Raw genomic sequence first — 23,268 nt, 5'->3', positions numbered from 1 at the left:
CTTCCCATACTTTCTTGTCGGCCAACTTTGACCTAAAATATTTACTTGAAGTGCCCCCTGAGATTTTAAGTTATTATTTCAATAATTTAACAACACATTCGGATGTTCACGGTTCTCCGTTGTGGGTTAATGGTCACATGACATGCAGGTAAACAAGTAAAATAAAATAGAGGCCTACTCCTCTATAGACTGTGCATTTAAATACTAATTTAAAAATCAGAAATGAATAAGAAATAATAATAAATAAGAAATATATGTACGGGAATATGCAAAAAGGGATGTACAAAAAGCAAGGAATGTGCAAAAATGAATATGCAAAAATGTGTTATGTGTAGTAACAATACAAGGGGCAAAGAGTGGCACTGGAGAGTCTTTATGGAGTCTTAAGGGGTCTTTGTGGTGGACATATCCATATTGAGGAGTCTGATGGCCTGAGGGAAGAAGCTCCTCCTGAGCCTCTCAGTTTTAGCCATCAGACTACGGAAGCGCATGCCTGATTGCAAGTACACCAGTAAAGTATACAGTAAAGATTCTGTTTATGAGTATAAAGCAAGGGGGTATGGGTAAGATCCTGATGCAAGTGGTTTAAAGGAGAAAAAATAGTAAGTAATTTTCTTTGGCCTTGGGAAATACAATAACAACTAAGTTTGCAAATTGTTAATAAATGGAGTCCCCAGTGATAATGCAGATATTTCATAATTCACATATTTCACAATATGTGACCAAGTTTTATCAAAATATTTATTCTTCATTTATGGATACATCTATAGATTATGCCCCAATTTATAGCTTTACATATAAAGAAAGCACATTTCACAGGAATTAATGCTCTTTAATGCTATTAATGCTATTTTATTTGTATAGCGCTTTTAACAATGGCCATTGTCACAAAGCAGCTTTACAGAAATATATAAACTCAGGATATACATTTTAAGCTTATAAATTTATAAATGAAAAGAATAAATTTGACGGATCAAAAACACTTGCCTGAATAGGTGAATAGCTGAATCTAATACAGTAGGTTTAGTGATTTGTAAAAATGAACAACATAGGTACCACTTGAATTTTGATCCCGTTATGGAAAATAAGTAATATACATTAATTAAAAAATGGAAGGAATATCAGAGGGTGAATTAGCATTGAGTGTGCACATACCATAAGGCATATTTCAACATACCTAACAACAGCATAATTTAAAGAATTCTGCTAAATCCACTCAGCAGCCAACACCTAAAGAAAATGAATCAGCTCAAAATAACATTAGACAGGCCAACATTTTATTGTCAAACTTTAAAACATAGAGAAAACACAACACATGCTGACTGCAACAATTATATATTTTTTCCTTCCAAAAATAAATCAAAATCAGATTTTCAGCACAGCATTTCACTAGATGGATTTTAAAGATAAAAAATAAAGCCTGTTATTTTCCTTACTTAGACTCCAAGAAGTTTCTTGGCCATGTAACCAGGCATACTGTAGAGGAACAGGGCCACGATGGCGAGCAGGAGCAGAGCCAGGACAATTTTGATCACAAGCCACTTGTACTGATTGCAGATAAAATAGCGGATTGCTTTTAGTGGGGTAATGAACCACAGGAATGTAGTGTCTGGACGGCTGTTGAGACAAAAGAGTAACATAAGCTTTATGTTTTGAACAAATTTTGACCAAAATCATGAGCAATTATGAACCATTTTGAGAAGCTTAACTGTTTTATATAGTGTCTCATAGAGCACATTTATTCTGCTATTCCTTTAACAAGCAAGCTGTAATAATGTAAAAAATTCTGTTGACCCAAACCACCTGCTTTTCAAACTGACAGCAAACAAAAAGTCAGATGGTCAAGCTATAAACATCCTCTTTTTTAATGTACATGGCCTGTTGATTTGTTTTGATGTCAACCAATTTGTTCATAAACCTTTCTTTCTAATTTATCCTTAAATTGCAGTAACTGGTATACAGTCCTTAGTGCGCAGCACATATTCACTGACACAGTCTTGGCTTCTGCCCTAATGATACACAAATATATTAATTCATCCAGCCAGATTTAGCAGAAGAGCTGAACTATTATTATTCAAAATTCTCTTAAAACAGAAATACTGATATTTGGTCCTGTGTTTCTCTGCAATAAGGTTGCTCACCCTAGAGCTTGATGACTATTTTGCAAAACCAAAAGCTACAGTTATGGACATTTATACTACCCTTGATTGCAGTCTATCATTTGGTCTTATAAAAATAACATTATTACCTTTATATAATAATAATTATGTAATTACATAATTACATTTTCCTTAACAAATAACACATGGGACATTTCTGCTGAACAGTTGAATTTGAGAAACATAACAAAAATAAAATGTATGCTAACCCTACATGATGCAGAGAATCTATAAGATTGGATCTCTAGATTGGACTGTAGCAGCAGGTTGCAGTCCACACTGTTACCAGGAAAAAACAAGTCAGAGTCTTATTCAAGCTAAATTGGCTGCCAGTTACGATTTACATTGACTGCAAAGCTCTGCCTGTTTTAATTTTTGCTTAAGTGATGTTTAAAGTTCTAAATGGTTTAGCTATGGCATGTCTTGCTGATCTCCTGAAGCAGTGTAGCCCATCTTGAATCCATAGCTGAGGCAGGGATACTACTGCAGTTTAGGTATAACCAGTAGGCAATGTTCTCCTTATGTCACACCTAAGGTGTGGAATAGAGTATAATATAAAAGCAAGCTCTATAGGTGAGTTTAAATGAAGATTAAAATGTGCTTGTTGGCCTATTCATAGTAACTGGGTGTTTCATATAAGGGACAAATATGCATGTCAGTATGTTTGACATCAATGGTGTTATCCAATAGCTAAACCAGACTCCCTTCAGCACATGACTACTTTGGGCCTGTCTCATTTTCCTACACATGGTTAAGTGCACTTGGGTACTTTGACACTTTGGACACAATGTAAAGTTGCGGGTGGTTTGCAAGTACAACTAATCATCAGGTGTTGTGCGTTGTTGTAAATTATGTATTGTTTAGAGTATTCCATGTCCAGTTTCTCTAATATCACTTTACTTTGTAGGGCATGCCCTTTGTAGTCCATGCAAAGCTTGACCTAGCCTGGCTAGAAACAGATTATTACAGATTATTGCAGATGTGTATAATTGCAGATGAGACAAATGTTTGGTCTTTGAAGAAAAGGTCCAGAAATAAGTACATGGGTAGAGTTTATTTATTTATGTTGGTCACACAAAGCACAGATGTATTACCTTACAATGAGGAAATACAAATTTAAATGAACTATAAACAATCAAGATGGAGTGCTAATGTGGAGTCATTACAAAACCTTATGTAACATCAACCCAAGCAGTGCAAACCAGTAATAGCTAAGAAACTGTCAATCTACTATTTTTCCACAAAGATAATATAGTTTGCAGTCACACTGATGGCCTGCTGTTGTTTGTGTCTAACAATTTAACAAAGCACGAATTCTTATCATTTAACATGTCTTCTGTAAAGCCTGGGCTATAATGCAAACCTTACAAGGAGAAAATGTGAAACTGATTTCCCCTAATAGTCCCTTCAAACAATGCACTATTTTAAGAATTGTATGATAAATCAAGCTGTATTTGTTTATATGTAAATTAAAGCCCTGTACTGTATGTTGCACCCACTTTCCATACTGCCCTTGACCTAGTCACCTAATTTAGAGCATTAAAACACTTAGACTTGAAAATGTTAAATATGGAAAGCTAAATTTGAGTTAAAATAGTATGTGCCTTAACAGTTTATATGTATTAGTTTTAATACTCAGCAAGTTTACTTAATAATGATAGGGTAGACTGAAGGGTTGGAACCAGCCTTTAAAAGTGCTTCTTTTGAGTTGCTTTTAAATCTTCCACAGTATCTTAAATCTTTTGACATAGTCACTGCATACATTTGCCAGAAACATTTACTAAACATTGCGCTAGAGAGATATGTGTTGGGGACACCAATTCTCAAATACACATACATATAAAAGTATTTTGCCATTTTCCTCATCTTATTAGCAAAACATATGCCAAAGCAAAGAAAATCTCTTAAATGCAATCACATAAATGTAATAAATGTCTTAAATGTAATCACATGACAGTTTTGTTACTATTACTGTAGCGTGGAAATGTGGTTTTGATCAAACAATACGCAAACATTTTCGTTATTTCAAAGATCACTACTACTTAAAAAGACTGAAGTTACTGCATCTAGGATGATGCCAGTGTAAAATGAGTAATATTTTATTATTATTATCTATTATTATGAATAATAGAACTGCCTTTTAGGCACCAAGTAGTTTTTTCACCATATACCCAGGCATGCTGTAAAGGAATAAGCCCAGCATTGCTAACAGCAGCAAAGCCACCACTATTTTGATGATCAGCCATTTGTAGTTGTTGCAGATGAGATATCGGATTGCTTTGAGTGGACTGATGAACCACAGGAACGTTGTGTCAGGACGACTGTAGAACAAAAAGATTGGTCAGCAAATATTCAGGACTGTTAAGAAACATTCTTAAGAAAAGAAACAGTGAAAAAATGAATTGTTTTAGTAAAATGTGGCAGTATAACGCAACTGCTATTTAGCAATATAGGTCCTGTTTGGTATAGTCATTTTCTCTACTTTCTCTCTTCTCTATTTTATGTGAATGTAAATTTTCATACTATGGTTATAGTTACACTATAACCATTATTTTTAGAGCACTACTTACCATACAAAGGAGGTTGGTACAAATCCGGACTTTGGATGCAGAAACAATCATTTCATAAGTATCCGTTTCCCGAGTTAAAACGTTTCCCGAGCTTGTATCCGTTTCCCGAGTTAAAACGATTACATTTTCTATTTTTATGTCTATTTAAAATGAATATTTGTCTACCGTGATCTTTTACTTAGACCAGTTTACAATCTTTTGCTCTTTGAGGGGAATTTCTTTCTGTGTCTGTGAACAATGTTTCCATGCATTTAGAGCACAAATTTAATCACAAAAGTTTATCATGGGAATCCTCGCAGAAAGAGCAAGACCTACTACCTCCTACAGTTCAGGCCCTGTACTGGCCTGTACTCAGGCAGCAGATCTTAAATGTAGAAGACATACTGTAGGTGTCTAGAGTGCATGCTTTATAAGGCTTCATGTACTGTGCATAGCCTAAGAAAATGTTGTCTCTCACTGTACAATGGAGTTGTTGTAGTTAGAACACTTAAAAAATTGTTTTATTTTTTTATGCTAATCAGCTACAACGTGTCATTGTTCTGTGTCATTCTTTTTCCCAGAAAAGTAACACAGAACCACTTTGAGATGCTATGCACTGGTGTCCTATAACAGTCAAAACCTTTATACATGTAATCTTCTATACATGAAAAACTCATCCTGAAATCTTTCTCTATAACATTACTTGCTGTATTGTTGTATTAATCAGAGAAAAGGAGATGCAAATCTGCATTTTTGACAGTATTATCAGCTTACTTGGGTTTCTCTAGAGGCTCTGGCTCATTCCGTCCTTCACCAACAGGACTCTTTTCAGCTTCTTCACCTGTCATGAGGTGGAGTTCTGCCTCTACTTTTCCCTAAAAGATAGATACAGTCTCACTGATAAACTGGTTTTAAGGGAAATAATCTGTCATCAAGTATGTGCTTTTTACATTTAGTGAGTCATTATTGTAGTTTATGAATTGTGTTGTCTTCATGTACCGTGATTTCCATCTCATCATTTTCATTCCTGGCTACGAACGGCCACCAGCCCTTGATTCTTTTCTGCTTGAAGATGTTGACCATTGGCATGTCTTGTTCATTAAGAATCATATCAAGGGTGCACTGTTTTGCAGTTTTTGCACCACGAGGAAATCTGTTCAGGTCTAGTTCAATTGCACCTGAATGGGGACCGAAGTACTCATGTAAAGACATGACAGTCATACACTTGTGATGAAAACCTTGAGTCTTAAAGATGTGCATACATTAGTCAGAAAGTGAATTTGCAAAACAATTGAGTATCTCACCCAGGAAGTCATCTGCAGAGAAATGATCTGCATCCCAAACTTGCAGATTCAGACGGGCAGGGATCTTGTACTCAGTCTCATCCCAGGAAAACATGGATTCCTTCTTTGAGATGACAATTTTCTCTTCAGCCATTAAATAGTCAAAGGGATAAATGAAGCGCCAGTTGAAGTTTCCTTCCCCTGTTAGGGAGTGGTAATGGACGTCTGTGTCTTGCTTATCTTCTTGTTGACCTTTAAGCCATCTGAGAGGCACAAAAGTTGAACTTCACATGGACATAACCAGCAAAATTATCATGTTAAATGGTGATCATAAATAACAACAAAGGCATTTTACCCTCTCACAAAAATATCACTGGACTTTTCTCCTGTGAATATATCATCATCTTCCAGGACAACCTCATCTGTATTCCAAATGATTACCCTGAGTTCAAACCTGTCATTAAGAAAATGACACTTAAAAGCTTCAGTCATGTATTAGCTGACATTCATTTATAACTTTTAAATGTGGATTATAGGAGCCAAAATTAATGTTAATGTAAGGACCCTACTTCTTTGGTTTGCGTGGTGAAATATCAAGAGCAGGTCCAGGTGCAGGCATGTCTTTTGGAAACATATCCACCCACATTTCAATTCTCCCCTACACAAAACAAATGGGTCAAATAGAATGGTGGAGAAGGACTTAATGCCTCTTCACATTGAGTATAAAGCTAATCAACCAAGTGTTACGATCCTGATGCAATTGCTTTACAGAACCATTGTTCTAGTTTAGTTACAGAATTTCAGGAATTGTAATTATCACTAATTTAGATTTTCAGAGATAGATCACTGACCTGCTCAATCCCAGGTTTATCAGGGTTCAGTAGAGGTCTTGTTTCTACATGCTCAGGGATAAGTTTGCAGCCCACTCGTGGAATGTCCTCCCAGTGATTAAGAACCGCTAGAGCAAGGTGCTCATCTGTCTGTTTTTTGAGCCCTGTCAGAAATTATCCTCATTATACAACAGTAAACAGTATTTTCATATGTTTGTCTTAACTGGTACCTAAGTACTATGATTAAAAAGACACTTGGAGTCACATGGTTTGAGATCTCATCATTTCACAATTGATAAGTGGCCATTGCTACTGGATGCAGAGCAAACTTTCTAACTGACTTGTTCAGTGATTGTTCTTATTTTCAACTTCAGCGTCAAGTACTACTTCTACTTGACTGAACCTGATTATGTCTAAGACTAGTGATATGGTTGATGTGTTGCCCACTTTAAATTTTTAGATCTCTAGATATAAGACCCCAAAGTCAATATCTTGATAACTGTCTACTGTCACAGAATTGGATAAAACACCTGCTATGCAGTGTTCTGTGAACACTGGATAGCTGCCAACAAAGTCACAAAGTGACGTCTTTGCCTGGAAACTTCTCAGTGAGCTCTTGCTGGCACTGGTTCCCAAATGACAAAAAAATCCCCTGAGGTTAACTTGTGTTTGCAGAACCACAGTTACATATGTAACTAGCCTTCTATTTAATCTCCCTACCTGCCAGTGGCTGTGAATATCACCTGGATAACATATGCCACAGTGTCAGGAAAACCCACCATAGGACTGACTGAAATTCAGAAATGTTGTACTATGTTTATGAGCCCCCAATGAGATGCAATGTACTGTTGTGCACTGTAATGGCTGCCACATACACCTGTAGCATAGATGGGGACTTGGTCATATAGTAGAAGTTGAAGCCAGTCACTCTGTCACAGGGAGAATCACAGTCAACACAATCAGAGTAGATCTGGCATCAGAAGAGGTTTTTGCCAAACTGTTCCACTATCTGGGATACCACTTCTGGGTGCACTTTCCTGGGTGTCTTGAGCTAATCATGGGTAGGAACACCTGAGGAATTTTTGTGCAAGTGTGAGACAACCATCAGCTCTTGTGTTTTCCTGGTGATTTATGTATCTGACTGCCACATCGTTGTTTATAATGGACAAGTGCTTGGCAAAGACTGCCCTCAGTTTCAGCTGGTCAATATGTTCTGATCCCAAAACAGGGTTCAACACACCCTCTGTGCCCCTGTGGCACCACAATGCCCCACAGCCAGTGAGAGGAGAGTCTGTGGTGACTCTCCAATACAGCATCTCTCTCAGGCAGACTATTTTTGAGAGAAAAGCCTTGTGTCTCCAGGAAGCTAGACCTCAAGCACCACTTGCTGAGATGAGGGCACACAGGGTTCCAGTGTGAATGTTAGTGGATTCCAGGTAACTTTGTAATCTCAATGGTGAAGGGAGTGATATGACGAGGCTATACAACTCAACCCACAGGTCACTAGATGGCAGGTGATGTGGAAAAACAGAGTCTGCTGAAGGAGCTGCGCTGAACAATTCAAAGCTAACTTGCAGGCTGCATGGTTAGCGGCAAGGCTAGCAAGCTAATGAGGAAATCCAAATCAAGCTATCAGCCACAGAGTTCTGAATGGACTTATGGACTTAAAAAGTATGCAAATTAGACTCACCCCAACTAAAGTATTCAAATACAACAAAAGAGATAATAATGAGGTAGTAGGAGATTATAGGCATCTATTGTGAGAAGGTACCTATGACTGTAGATATGTAGATATGTAACATAGCTCTATAATGTATACATTAGGTCGGACATAGGTCTCAGCATGCATGTGCATATACTCAAAGTATCTAGGTGATATTCAGCACCCATAGTGGTTATTAAGGGCTAAGATAGAATACAAATATTCTAGTTTAATATAAAAAATTTCATGTTACATGAGAGCAGACTACTTTACCTTAAAATCAGATTATTTTGTAAAATAGGTGCATACCATTTTCATCCTCAATTTCAGTTGGGCCTGTGTAAACTCTGTTTGCCAACTTCACTCTTCCTCCAGGGCCATACTGGGGTGGATCCAATTTGCCATCTTTGCAAAGTTTTGCTAAGATTTGTGTTGGCTTCATTGGGTCTCTCCAAACATTGTAACCATAGCTGCCAAATATAAATGGATAAAATGAGTAAAGAAAAAAAACACTACTGTAGAGTTTTGTTGGATGTTGGACTAAATATTATCCCTGTAACGTGTACAATGTTAGGCTAGACTGCAAATTAGTTTGAACATATATTTCCTGGCAGAAAACCACATACATTGCATAGCTTGAAGGAATACCACAGGTAGCCCTGTGCTTGCTATAATAGCGGTTCTCCAAATCAAGTTTTGTCTCCCCAATCAAGTCATCAGTGCCGACCAAATCCCAGTCATAGATGGACACGGTGAGGGTAGAGTCCATGGGGAATGTAGCCTCAATGTCAAATGATCTAGAAAGATTAGGGAAATGGATTTTAGTTAACAGCATATTTAGCCACATACACAAACATATTAAAATTACTTATTTTTTTATAAGTTGTTTCTTCTCTATCAACATTAACTTCCTATAAACGTACTTTCCAAAGACAGGATTAAGTTGTTTAGAGATGTAGTTTTCTTTGTCTTTGACCTCTGTCTTTCCCAGCTTAATTGCAATGTATGGATCTGCTTTCCCATTTATGTCTGCAGGGTGCAGATCAGTAGCCTGGGACAAATTTAGTTTAGTTAGGATTTCACACATACATAAGACATCGTAACATATGTACTCTTCTTTCTGGCTGTACATACCCTTATGACATAAATTCGAACTAAAACATTGACTGGGTCATTGTGTGGAATGTTCTGGAAAGTGCCCATGTTGGAATCAATTCCCATTTCTCTATACAGCTCATCTGACACTTTGTACATACACAAGGAGCCCTGCAAAACAAAACAAAAACAAACAAACAAACAAACAAACAAACAAACAAAAGAACACCTGACCTTTAGATCAATTTATTAGAAATACAGCAAAGACTATTTTCTATTATTTGTTTGATGAGGCTTACTTTGAACTTGCCAACAAGTCTGTCTTCATCCAATATATTTTCATCATCATCACCACTCTTTCCTCGATAAAGATTAAAAGTGTGGAGCCAGTCTTCAAAGTTATCAAATTCAATCTCTAGCTCTCTGTTGTACACCTATTGAAAAAAAAAAACAAATATACTGTCCACAACTATTTAATGATAACCTTGAGAGCAAATGACTCATCACTGTCCCCGAAATAACCTTACTGTAGTCACATTTTGTGTCAACAAATAAAAGCTAATAGCAACACTTACTTTCAGTTCCTCAATTTTAGGCTTTTTCCTGTCAGGTGGGCCCTCCCCGGATACTGCTTTGTTCTTATCCTTGCCTTTTCCTTTTTTCTTCTTGTTTCCTTTCACATTAGAGTCAGGTTTGATGTCTGTTCATAGGTGAGCAAGGGAAAGGAGACCAGGGGTGCACAAACTTAAGACATGAATTCTTAATGCAAGTTGCGATACTATAGCGTCTTTTCTCAACAAATTAGGCTAGACATAGACAATTTACTAGCCTGCATATGATCAAACAAATTGCAAACTTCTGACAATAAAAAGGCAGAATTGGAGCATTGTACTTGGCTGTTTTTAAGTGTTTAACCACATTTTTATTGAAATGTATTTATAATACTGGTAAAACTAGTCATCTATATATTAACATGCCACATGCATTTTATATTTGAGTTTAAAAGAGAAATTTACATTAAAATTAACATTACAATAAAAAACAACATTTTAGCAGTTCGAATGGGATCATTCATATAGGTTCATAACAGAGCATGTAGTTTCATACCTATGGTCTATTAATGATGTAAAATAATGACTTAATTTCCCCCTTACCTCTTTGTATTTTTCAGAGTTGAACAGATTTATTTATTTATTTATTTATTTATAAATAAATTATTTTTTTATTCTATCTGTGACATGAAGTATATTGCTGTCTTTACCTGCCCCATCTGCATCAGTGTCATCTCTTTCATCTGCCTCTGCCTTTTCAGCCTCTTGAGCTTTTAGGATCTTCATAGTAAGAAACATGTTACTTACATTAACATTATTATTACAATTTAACATAACTATAAATTAATATTAATTATGTTTCTAAAGACACTAGGTAGATCTTCAACAATTCTTTTATAAGTGTATAAAATTTGTGTCTTACCTCCATGAGTGTTTCGATTGATGCAAAGTATTTAGACCACCAGTCCAGCATGCTCTCATCTAGCTGTTCTTCCTCAACTTCTTCCCCTTTCTTCCTCTTCTTCTTTCCTTTTCCTTCCTTGTCGTCATCAGGCTATGATTAAGAGGATACTATGCTGAACGCATTACGATTTACTTGACCATTTTAGTTGGCCAGTCAACTTATTGTAACCATTAGAGAAGAAGGAAAGCAACAATTTTATTGTGGTCCAGTTTAAGGTTTTACGTTTTTATAGTTCAGATTTGGAATTATGGATTGACATTGGGAATATTTTAATCAAGTTCTTTCAAGGTTGTTTCATTGTCTGGATGTCTTTATAGAACGATATGGAAGGGCATGTCATCTGAGCAAGACCTGAAACCTAACCATATATAAAGTGGTACATGCTTACCATATCAACCTTAACAACTGCATCGGATGCCTGTTGGGGCAAAACAAAAATTATTGCATTTTAGCAAGATAAAAGCCTCCTACTTTAAGAAAAGGCATGTTTGGGAAAAATTGAAAGCAGAAGTGCATGTTTGTGGTACATACTGAGTCAAGTTTGACCATTGTCTCCATCTTCTTCACTGCAGGTTCGGGTTCAGTGTGGATCACAATTTCCTCTGTAGGTAATACAGAATGCAAGAGTGTATTTATTTATTTTTTCACTTTAAACTATGTAGGACTTTCAAGCACAGTGCTAATTGTTCCACTTTGATTACCATTTCTCTGTATCAAGGTGGAAAGTGTTTCTTACCAGCTTTCCTTTTAATAGAATGAGATTGCTTTTATGTCACAGGGAAAGGTTATGGTCTAGACAGTAGTGCATCCCTCTTTAGTCAAGAACTTTACAATATAATTTTATTCAAACTTTGATTGTATACCCACCCATAGCAGACCAATTGTTGACACTCTTGTCTGGCGGTCTGTAGATGAATTTGCGCAGTGTGGTGACTGCATTTGAGCCAACCAGTGTATAACGGCCAAAAGCTCTGCAGTCCACAACTCGAATATTCAGAGGAGGATGAAGAAGCTCATTCTCTGGCAGGTCCTAGTAAGTCATAATATTGTTATTTTTCCGGTTGTAATATTGACTGTTATTTCATAAATTGGAATGATGCAAAGAGGGATTCTCAACTCTAGTGTTGGAGACATTGCCCTGCACAAGTTTTATCTCCTTCTAACACATTCGATCCAACTGATCCAGTTGGATCAGGTGTGTTGGGAATAGGGAATAATAAACTTTTTATTAAGACACTGGCCCCTATGACTGGAGTACCCTCTCATGTAAGCAAGTCATCTTTAATTAAGACCAGTTTTATCCAATTTTGGAATTCACATGCCAGTTGAAACCCACCACTTCAAACCATTTGACCAGCGTGTTAAAATTGGGATTTTTGTTGTAGTTAGGAATGAGAGCTGACTGTATCCCCTTTCCAGCACATTCTATGTCCACGCGTGGTCTGTCAACTTGGGCAAGGTTTACTCGCTTCAGGTCCCTCAGGCCCCAGAATAAAACCTGCAGAAAATAAACTCATATTATTAGTTCTTTGATTTTGAAATGTACTATATTTATAGCATCACTTATGCTTGCATGTAGAAAAGAGCTTTTCACCTCAATGCGGTATTTGCTCAGGACTGGCCTAATGCCGATGGGAACCGGCAGAATTGGACCACGGTCCATATCTGTGGGTCCATCTATGGGGGGGAGATCAGCCTTTCCACCTGGTCCAATCTAAAATATTTGTTGAAAATTGTATTATTTTAATTACCTTCAGTTGCATTAATACAATTTGAAAAAATCTGTTAGGCATATCACTGTAGTCTTATCACCTGCAGTAGTTCAAAAGCTGCAAGCATTTCACCAGCGGTGTAGTTTCCACGGTACACCTGGTAGTACTCAAGCTGAGGAGGGAATCGTGGTGGCCCATAATGCTCATCTGACATCTTAGTTATTGGCTTTGCAAATGTCCTTCCCATAAAATCAGCTTTGCCCTACAAATAGATCAAAATGTGCATTGTCAACGCTGACCTGCTTTTGAGCATGCTACTAGAATGTTAAAGCATTTACTTGCTTACCATACTATCTTGGTCATAGATCTCGATGACAATAATTGGAGGGTCATCCCTCAGCTCACTAGCCTCACCATATAATTCAACATTGTCAAATACTAGAAGTTGATCCCATGTGGGGCAGAGGGTCTCGTTCACAATCTGAGAGAAGGGAATCACGTGATTTTATTTGAACTGGATTTTTTAAGTTGAAGGTAAAAAAGTATTATTATAAAGAGGAGATTCTTACCTCTGTGACCTGGCTGTGAGTTGAAAAAAAGACTCTGGCAAAGGGGTCTGAAAGACCTGTGCTATCTGCAGCAAACAGGCTCCTTGCCTGGTACATGTGTACTCTCAGCTGGAAGACTTGCTTCACTGTTAGAAGCAATTTCAAATAGTTAGATTATGGACACAAGTACATCTGATTTAAATTTAATTTATGTTGTTAGCCAAATAAATTCTGTTTACTGGTGTAGATCAAGCTGATTGGTGGTGATGAGTGCATTCCGGGGCCTTTGACAGCCTTGTTCTCTTCAAATCCATTTGGTAGTCCATTCAGAAAGTCTTTGCGCTGCTTGTTTAAACCCAGCCAGAGGTACATTTCAGTCTTGGCTTGGACAGTCCAGCCTGCTGGTCCAAAGCTCTTTTTACCTGGGAGCTAGAGAAATCGATAGAGAAGTATTTAGAATTATATATATATATACATATATATATATATATATATATATATATATATATATATATATATATATATATATATATATATATATATATATATTATAGGGCAGTCTGACTTTTTTGAGTATGTGAGAAATTAGTTCTTTACTGGATTGAATCCCACCTTGAAGAAAATGGTTTTGACTTTTGCACAGTCTTTCCCCTTCTCCTCCTCCACATTAGAGAAAAGGAGGTCTTTGGAGGGCACTCTAGCATATGCAATGCGTTTTCCATTGCTGACCATCCATATGTAAACATCTGGAACACTGTGTTGAGGCTGCAATAAAACCGATTTTACATATTGTATTGGTTTCCACTTTTAGACTGTAAAATAACATGGGCAAGTAGCCCAAGGAACTATTTGTAAGAGTTTATCAATATTACCTCATCAGACAAGAATCTCAGTTTCTGAAGGAAGTTTTGTGCCAATTTGACTTTATCCTTGACAGTTTTCTTTTTCACCTGAGATCGCATCGCCTTTGCTTGTTGGCCCATAGTTTCCTAAAGACATAATTCAACAGTTTAGTAAAAAAAAACACAACATAGAACAAAAGTTAAATATTAACCATATTTGAAGCTTGTGGATTTTGTGGCTCCTTTGAGTACCGTACCAGCTCCCACATGCATAATTTTAGCCTTTCTCGATCCAACTTTGTGACCCCTGTCTGGCTTTGGTCCTTGTTTGCCAGTGTTAGAAAGTTGCTAAAAGAGAAGTTATTTTAGTTCTTAAATGTATATAATAACACCATGTAATGATGAGAAAATTATTTGATGCAGTGTGTTTTGTCAGGGATGGCTGGCACAGTTTGCTGATTTCCCTGCTCTAATGTACCTTCTAAGCCTGGTATTTAGCGGGTGCATTGAATAAGCTTTTTGTGGAGGGAATTTTCCAAACTGTTTTCTACTCCAGCCATCCAGGACAAGATTTAGGAAACCAAGCCCTAGGGTGTATGGGGGAAAACTTTTCAAACCTGCAGCCATTGCTCAGTTCTTCTAGAACTCCTCTGAGCCTACGCTCAGGAAAAGCTTTCTCCGTTTTAATAATCTCCTGAACATCATTCAGTCCTTCTTCCTTTTAAGTAATAAAACAATATCAGAATTAGTTTTAGACATCTAGTCATCAAAAATGTATTAAAATATTTAAAATGTATAACCTACCAACTTATCTGCAATGTGGTCTATTATGTTGGCATTGTATAGTCTTCGTCTTTGGTCTTGCCACCAGCTCTTAATGTAAATACACGGCTTTCTCTCAAAATATGGAAGGTGAAAGTAGTTCCTGTGGAATGAATAGAAAATGACCAACAATAGCAGTGTAGTGTGATGGACATGTCTTTACTTCGATAGAGATGTTCACATACCTGTCAGTGATGACTGGTTTCATTGGTGGAGTGGTGGACACCGATGCCAGTTCTCCATCATCAGCCACCTCTTCATCACTGGAGGCTTGGATGAGTTCAGACTCTTCATCACCTTCTCCTTTCTTGGACTTCTTTGTTATTGGTTTGGTAGGGATATCGACGTCACTGCCGTAATTTCCTAGTATAAAGTAGACAATTTATTAACTTTGGCTTTTTTTGGGATAAATATCGGATGGTAAATGTTGATTTTTCCCATTACCTATTGTAACTTCAAAGTTAATGGGTTTGTCACCAATCTTTCTGTCAATCATTGTTGCTTCTAGAAATGCTCCAAACAAGAAAAATTCCTCGATTTTTCCAGTGGCATTCTAGATTTAGGGACACAGAGACAAAACACATAAATATACCTGTTCTTCTGGTATTTCTATAATTTTTTTTTTTTCTGTAACTTCCTATAATTTTCTGTACTATTATACATAAAACTGAGCATATAATAAAAGTATACACTTAAATAAATACAGTTTGGATGTGCCATACCCAAACCTATGAAAACATACATTCATATCTAGGCTTAATCAAGCTGTAGAGTTTGTACAGAATTATATTTACAATATATTATGGAAACAAACCTTTTAATAAAATAAACCTAATTATTTCTAGCTTTTTTTTGAAAACCAGACAATATCAACCGATATGATCTGCAGGTTCAAAATCAAGCACCTTTGACTTAAAGAGCAACAGCACAGTGAAGTTTTTACAGAAACAACATCAAAGAAATTATTACAGTTAAAATTGGTACCTTTATATGATATAAACTTTTAGCTTGTTTTATACTATTACTGTTGCTATAATTGAATTAAATGCTTAATATATTTAAATGTTAACACTTAAGCAAAGTGTCTCTATCCTACTATGGCGAAGATTGTCTCACCTAACAAAAGGTGTTCTAAATGAATAATGTAGAATATTCATTTAAAAAGAGCAACAATAATTCACAGTAATTGCCCAGTAAAGAACTTTCCTATCTTTCAATTACTTACCTCTGAAATGTTGGGCACTCCTTCCACTTGGACCTCAGGAGAGCTCACTACCTCTGGAGAGGACGTGTCCAGAATCTCCACAGCCAGGCTGATCAGTAGACGGGCCCTAAATGAAACTCCCTCTCCCAGTCCCTCATTCAGATCCTGATACTCGTCCATGAGGGTGTAGCTCCGTGTTGAACCATACATGTTCACCCAGGCCGGCCCCAGAGTTGGGAGAAAGCCTGGTAAGAAATCAAAGGATGAATACATAAATATTTAATCTGATATTACATTATATAAAAGGCTACAATATTAAAATATAGTAACAAAATATGACCTGTAATATTCACCTTTATCTCCATCATTTGAGATCTTTCGTAGATCAATGAAATGTGATCCAATAGCTACATCATTCACTTTGTCTGCATCACGGATTTGAACTTTCAGGCGTTTGCACAGTGGTGGAAATTGTTCAGTGAAAATGATCTGCTCATTCCAGATTGGTTCATAGCAACTTTTCTGGACAGAGGTTTTTCCCTACACATCACAAGAAAGAGGCCATATTTAAAATGACATGCTAAAGTGTGAGTGTAGACAAATCAATGTTAACCAGTTAAAGAAAAATCTCACCTTTTGACCAGCAAATTGCACCTGAACGTATGGGTCCACCAGGTCTTTATTCTCACCAATAAATGCCTTTTTCACGTTGGCCATAATGCTGGTGTTCATCTTAGGTAAGCCTTCAGCTCTGTAGATTTTCACATAGAATCGGGCCCACTGACGGTCAGCTGGAACACCTTCTGGCAACAGAAGATTCCTACACCAAAGAATAACATATAAATGAAATATCATTTTGTTTTTCACTAATGTAGGCAATTATGTATGATGGAGTAGGTTGTCCTTGTACCCCTCGATGTCATCCTCGTCAGTTTCATTGGCCTTGTGTGGAGTTTTGATGTTGTCACCTTTTGTAACCACAGCAATGTCACATTTTACATAGCCTTTACACCCTGCAGTGATGTCATCAGGATCACATAAAGCAGCCCATTTGTGGTAGAACTGGTGGTCTGTGAAGGAGGGAACTTTTTATTAACTTTCTAGCATACTCTTCTCTTGCAAAGATTGTGCAGCTGCTAAAGGTACAGTATAAGAAATGATTTTACTCTCACTGTAGAATAAAATATTTAGCTTAGGCAGAAAAGAAGAGGCATTTGCTCATTACCAGGCTGTGAATAAACTGTTCCCACATCCATCTTGAAGGCACCAACTACTGTTCCACTTCGCAGAAGATTTTTAGAGTGGATTACCTATAAAGAATTTATATTATGGTGAAGAAAAATCTTTCTACAGCTGAAAAAGGATGATTAAACACTATCTTGAGTAGCTTTAAAAGAGAACTTACTGACACCCTCAGGATCTTGTCAAACATGACATCAGGAGAAACATGGAACTCGAAGACAAAGTACTAAAAAAATGTGAGGTACAAAAGATCAAGTCAAAATTGTATAAATTGAAAATGTTGAGTTATTGTATTGAAATGAAGTCACTTAAATATATTATGATGTGATACCATATATTAGTATGTAAACAACCTTTACAGGAATCCTTAAATGCTGTATGTAGAACCCTACAGAGATGTGTTCATATCCCTGGTGGTCAACATTACCTCATTGTAGTAAGGGCAGTTGGTTGACTCCTTCATTGAAGTGTACTTCTTCTCATCACCGATTTCAACACAGACCACTGGATCCATGTTCAAGCCTACTAGCTGTCGGGCCTCAATAACTGTAACACTGATCTAAAATGCATTAATGTACATAGGTGAAATTTCCATGCATGATTTTAAGGATTAAGGTTTTAGGATTTAAGGAGTCCTACAGTTCAATTTTTATCAAGATAGTTCAGTAGATGTAGTGGATTCAATTTATGTCCACAATTATAATTGGGAAAATTAATATTGTTAGATAAGTGTGCTATTTAACATACTTGGAAATCCATCAGTCTTCCAGCACTAGGTTCAATTTTGATGTCAGGCTTTGATCTGAAATATAAGTAAAATAGATAATATAAAGTAATATGCTTTTTGTTACACTTCACCATCTTAATGCAGTGTATAATATTTTGCAGTTAAATGCATGTTCACCTTTTGTTAGAAACATTAGTTGTTACAGCAGTGACAGAGGCCAGTGAAATGGTGTCAGGGTCTGGTCCTCTGCCAAACCTTCTGTCCAAGTCCTCTGTCTCCAGGATGGCTGGCTCATCTTAGAATACCAACAGACAGTGAAGGGTTATTGTGATAAGCACTTTTTTGACATTAACATTTTAGTTTACTGCATTTGGCTTACTTGTGAGGTTACACTTGCATTTGTAATGTGAAATAAAAACAAGACCAAAGAAGCATCCTATAATTACTAATGGAATGGAAAGTTCAAATGGAACATTATAGCTCTTACCTTTCCCATCATCCTTAGAGCCACGGGACTTTCCACGCTTCATATTTGAGAAATAAGTTAGTTTCCACTCTGTGAGCCAGAGAGGAGAAATGTGAAAGTTACACTGTTAGTTACTCCTTAATATCCATATACAATGAAGAAATACACAGTGTACAATGAAGATATGTTCATTCATTCATTCATTCATCTTCAGTAACCACTTTATTCTGGTTAGGACTGCAGTGGGTTCAGAGCCAATTCCAGGAACACTAGGCACAAGGCAGGAGAATTCACCCCAGATGAGACACCAGTCCATCACAGGGCCATTCGCACACACCCACAGGCTATCTAGCATAACCAGTTCACCTATTTGTATGTTTATGGACAGTGGGAGGAAACTGGAAACCTGGAAGTCCGCACAGATAGTAACCCAAGCTTAGGATCTAACCAGGGACCCTGGTGCTGTGAGGTTGCAATGATACCCACTTTATGTAAACACTACCATGCTGCCCTATAAACATACAGTTGAATGATTTTGAATAAAATTAACAGGGAAGGACCTTTAAAAGTTCTATGTAGAATGATAAATCAGATCCTTTCAGACTGGGTTTCCTAGGAGGAGGATCATTTTTAGAAGCTAAGAACCGTTAACTATCTAAAGAACCGTTGAAGAGCCCTTAAAAAGGTTTCTCTAACTTTTAAGTTTCTAAGAGTTTGGTCCCTAAAATGCCACAGAATATTACACAGAATCTTGTAATTAGTTAGTAAGTTATTTACCTGAACAAAGCATTAAAATTTTTTAATTTTAGAATGTCCTCCCTCATTAACACCTAACATTAATTAATACATGTGTACTTTGTAAACTGTAATGTGTGTCACTTTTAATTATCATTGAATTAGAGGAACTGTACCTTAGCTGTGCACCATTTTATCCCATATTTAATTTACACCTACTTTTCCACCCAACCATCTCAGGTATTGTTGCACAGCAAACCTAGTATCTTGTGATAATTTGGCCTCAAGGGGGATTTTAATATTTAAAATGGATGACCTAATTCCATCAACAAGGCAGGGATGCATTTCAAAAGCCTCTCATTGTAATAATAAGGTCTACATTAATTGATTGTAGCTAAATGGCATCAATTACATTTGCACAGTAGAAAGATTAGAAAAGAACTGGAAAATGAGGTAGACCAAGCAAAGCAAAGCAGCAAAAAAAAAAAAAAAACTTCCACAAAAACTCTGGCAGAAACATTTTTTAATGGAAAGCAAATACTAGACACAGCTATCTAATAAAATTGGCAGTTATCAGAAAAGTAGGGATGAAAGTTCCTATGAAGTTCTTCTGTACTTATCTACATAAACCACAGTGATCCTTTTCTTCAGGAGTGTGTAATTACGGAGGAATCTGTTAGCATTTCTAATTTACACACATGAAGCATTTAGGATTATTTCATTAATCAGCTCTGAGATACTGTAATATTATCTCAAAAACAATTGGGAAAAAACTAAAAATGGTTTACTATGAATTACCTATATGTAAAAAATACAGGCCCTAAAATATTGAACTATTTGATAAAGAGACAAATGTTGATTTTTAGATGTAGCTATTTTACAGTGTGACATGAACAGTATAGTTTATAAAAGTTTACATACCATAAAATAGACCAGATCTTCAGTTCTTCAGAGCTTCTGCACGTAGAAGAAACTCCAGTGTTTAATGTGACTCCAAACAAGTTGTTTTACATAGTCAAAACTGACATTGACTTGACAGAAACAGAAAGGCCCCAAAAGCAAAGTAAGCCAAAAGAATTTGGTTTGGTTCAAGGATGGAGTTGGGCAAGAGAGATGCGATACACCAATTAATAGTGTATGAGAGCTGAACCTGAGACACTAGTAACTAGAACTAGATCCTATTGAGAGTCATCACTCTGGGTTACCAATGACTAGGTACGCTACAAAATGCAGCATACCAAAAAACAAACAAAAAAAAATCCACATATATTTTCCTAAATAAAGTTTCAGTTCCTTCTATTTTGCAAGTGTAAGATTTAAAATGATCATGCAATTGTAAAAATCAGCTTCCCTGTTCTCATATACTATGACCTGCCTATTATCTCAAATCAGGCATGTGAAAATGAGCTAAATGTTAGAATATTGCAACAGACCAGTTTTTTAATATTCACTGTATCATTTTTGTGGACAAAATAATCTAGAAAACCTTGTGCTAGTTTAATCCTTCAGTCTTCACAATATGTCTAACAGGTGAAATGCATCTGTACAACAATAAATGGTTGGTTTATTGTAATGGAAAACAGTGTTCACATTTTCTTTTTTCAAAACAAAGGCAAACTGTCTCCAGCTTTAATTATTCAGCATGCATTGTTCCAGTTGCTATATGGGACCTTTGTCCACTCAAATTGGTGTCATGTGTTACTCTGCAATGCAAGATTATTAGCCTCTGTTCAGGTCTTTAGCAAACTAATGTCATAATTGAAAACATGAATTGCATGCCATCTCCCAAAACTTTTACAAAATTATTGAGCTAATATAAGAAAAAGATAAACCTCTGGCTGAGATCTTAAAGAGTAAAGGGCTGACAGTCTTCACACCAAGCTCCTCATTCTGTAGCAATGTTTAAAATGCTGTACAAAGATATTTTACCATGATCTTATGCATAGTTCATGTTTAGCAGTTAGTATTCATTGCAAATTATTATTATTATTTTTATTATTATTATTTTTAAATCCAACTACAACTCATCTCATTAATAAGCCATACTATTTGTAAAGTAGATGCTGAGGTCTAATGTTGCCTGTATCCAATTTAGTGTTGCCTTTAATTTTTAATGAGTGCTCATCATTGCTTCATGTTTTATCTTCATTAGAACAGCATAATAGTCACATTAACTGGGAAACAATCATCATTAAAATGGAGAACTTATTAATTGGTGTTAGGGTTATCTGGAGCTTCTTTGAAATGCATGTCATGTTCTTTACAATGAATTACATGAGTGAACTCATCTTAAATCAAACTTAACATGAATACGAGATCATTTGAAAGCTTCTAAACTTAATTATGGAGTGACAAAACTGTGTCTCTAGAGCATGTTTAATTGTTTATTTGAGTAGCCGAGCTTTCCTTTTTCTATGTTGATTTCTCAGTTCCATGGTGAATCTAGTGTGTCTACATAGAGCTAGGTTTGAATGCCTGATACTCCTGCTGACACACCTTCGACAACCTAGCTGAGAGATCCTGCCTTTAATTACCAGATAGCAAGCAATGCATGGACAGAAGCACTCTACTACTGTAGTCCCCTGTACTGCTTAAACCAGGGTCACCACCTCATTGCTGTTGCCAGCCCAACAAAGTAAAAACTCCAGTCTCTTATGTGTATTTAAGGCCAGGAGAAATTCTTCAGCTACTCTCCCTCCATTTTTCAATGTTACATTAGTACTTTAAAGCTATATACTTTATATGACGTTACCTTTTTAATTTTTTTAGGAAGGGCATGATGTCAAAAATCTTCTCAAAATATTCTCAAAGATATCAGAATCAATTTGCTCATTTTTCAGCTGCCATGTATATGAACACACATATTGTGAGTTCATCACATATCCTGACTATGGCATAGCTCTCATACATTCTGTGAGTTCATCACATATTCTGACTATGGCATAGCTCTCATACTTGATGTGAACCAATCATTAATGGGACAAACACATTAGATAAATTGTTATCATCAATATTTCGAATGTGAAATTTGGCAAACTTGTCAGGGGTTAAATGATGAATGCACGAACTTACAACGATTCTACAGAATGGCACCTTTTGCAGTGTCATCCAGGGTGAAGCAGAGCATGACTTGATATCGGCTTTGCAATCTTATCAGGGCACTGTCAAAAGCCCTTTTCTTGGCCGTAGACACATAATCCTGCTCTCTTTGTGCGCCAGTGCCTCTTTGGCTGTTTCATCCGACTGTAATGTAATAGGGCACCTCAGTACTGGGACTTTCTGCGTGGTAGATTGGCCAGCAGCAAGTCCATCATCTCTGTTTATTCCTGGTTAAATCCAAACTTACCATCAGCCCTGAGATGAAAGCCATTTTTACATTATGGGATTTATTATCCATCACTCTTACTCAGCACACTTCATGCACATTATTTCAGTGTTGCTAATGTATAGGCTAGTATATCTTTTATTTCTTGGCTTAATCTACATTAGTTCCACTGTGTTCACTATATTGCAAAAACAAACACACAACATGCAACTGCTCAGTTGTATTCTGTCTTAATTATAAGTCGCTTTGGATACAAATGATAGCCAAATGAGGTAAATGCAAAAGTATATGAGGTGAATGTATTTTTGGGTGTCGTCATCTATAGTATTTTAGTATTCAGTTTTCATTAACTTGCTTTAAATAATGCACACCAGTATGATCTAGACACGAAATTTACAGCATCAACATTGCCAGCATCAATTAAGATAAAAAAAAAATCAGTATACTTTCAAAACGTTGTGGCTATAATTTGGTCTTGAAAAACATAAAGCCTAGATAAAAAGCATGATATC

General features: G+C 36.4%; 1 protein-coding gene across 2 annotated transcripts; it reads right to left on the bottom strand.

Annotated features, from left to right (window-relative positions):
• Positions 1-931: 931 nt before the first annotated feature.
• LOC113538567 (otoferlin) lies at positions 932-20,555 on the bottom strand. Of its 2 annotated transcripts, none has more exons than XM_034307793.2 (42): positions 20,353-20,555; positions 18,718-18,786; positions 18,408-18,525; positions 18,251-18,305; positions 17,931-18,062; positions 17,667-17,729; positions 17,487-17,571; positions 17,172-17,331; positions 16,895-17,081; positions 16,615-16,801; positions 16,283-16,506; positions 15,502-15,610; positions 15,243-15,420; positions 15,040-15,160; positions 14,853-14,953; positions 14,493-14,583; positions 14,266-14,382; positions 14,006-14,158; positions 13,633-13,822; positions 13,415-13,539; positions 13,192-13,326; positions 12,946-13,107; positions 12,728-12,847; positions 12,470-12,631; positions 12,001-12,163; positions 11,665-11,735; positions 11,522-11,551; positions 11,092-11,223; positions 10,880-10,949; positions 10,194-10,318; positions 9,918-10,052; positions 9,658-9,789; positions 9,447-9,574; positions 9,150-9,320; positions 8,833-8,993; positions 6,843-6,985; positions 6,561-6,649; positions 6,347-6,445; positions 6,013-6,254; positions 5,708-5,886; positions 5,483-5,583; positions 932-1,617 (listed from the first exon to the last, which is right to left on the bottom strand). In XM_034307793.2, exons 2-42 carry the CDS (start codon positions 18,758-18,760, stop codon positions 1,437-1,439), a joined length of 5,370 nt encoding a protein of 1,789 aa, XP_034163684.2. In that variant the 5' UTR covers positions 18,761-18,786; positions 20,353-20,555; the 3' UTR covers positions 932-1,436. The 2 variants fall into 2 exon arrangements, with proteins under 2 accessions (XP_034163684.2, XP_026789520.3); XM_026933719.3 differs by lacking the exon at positions 932-1,617 and adding an exon at positions 3,212-4,480 and having other exon boundaries at positions 20,353-20,554.
• Positions 20,556-23,268: the final 2,713 nt, after the last annotated feature.

This window comes from Pangasianodon hypophthalmus, chromosome 10, assembly GCF_027358585.1.
Source record: "Pangasianodon hypophthalmus isolate fPanHyp1 chromosome 10, fPanHyp1.pri, whole genome shotgun sequence".
NCBI classification, from domain to species: domain Eukaryota; kingdom Metazoa; phylum Chordata; class Actinopteri; order Siluriformes; family Pangasiidae; genus Pangasianodon; species Pangasianodon hypophthalmus.
Note: the sequence above shows the minus strand (reverse complement) of the source record. Positions and strands in the feature narration are given on the sequence as shown.

Excerpts from the sequence above, each read along its gene's own strand:
- LOC113538567 (XM_034307793.2), bottom strand. The coding sequence starts at position 18,760 with ATGAAGCGTGGAAAGTCCCGTGGCTCTAAGGATGATGGGAAAG. Across the intron at positions 8,994-9,149 it reads ATTCCTTCAAGCTATGCAAT|CTATGGTTACAATGTTTGGA; the intron begins GTATGTGGTTTT and ends TATATTTGGCAG. Across the intron at positions 5,584-5,707 it reads ATGATGAGATGGAAATCACG|GGAAAAGTAGAGGCAGAACT; the intron begins GTACATGAAGAC and ends TCTATCTTTTAG.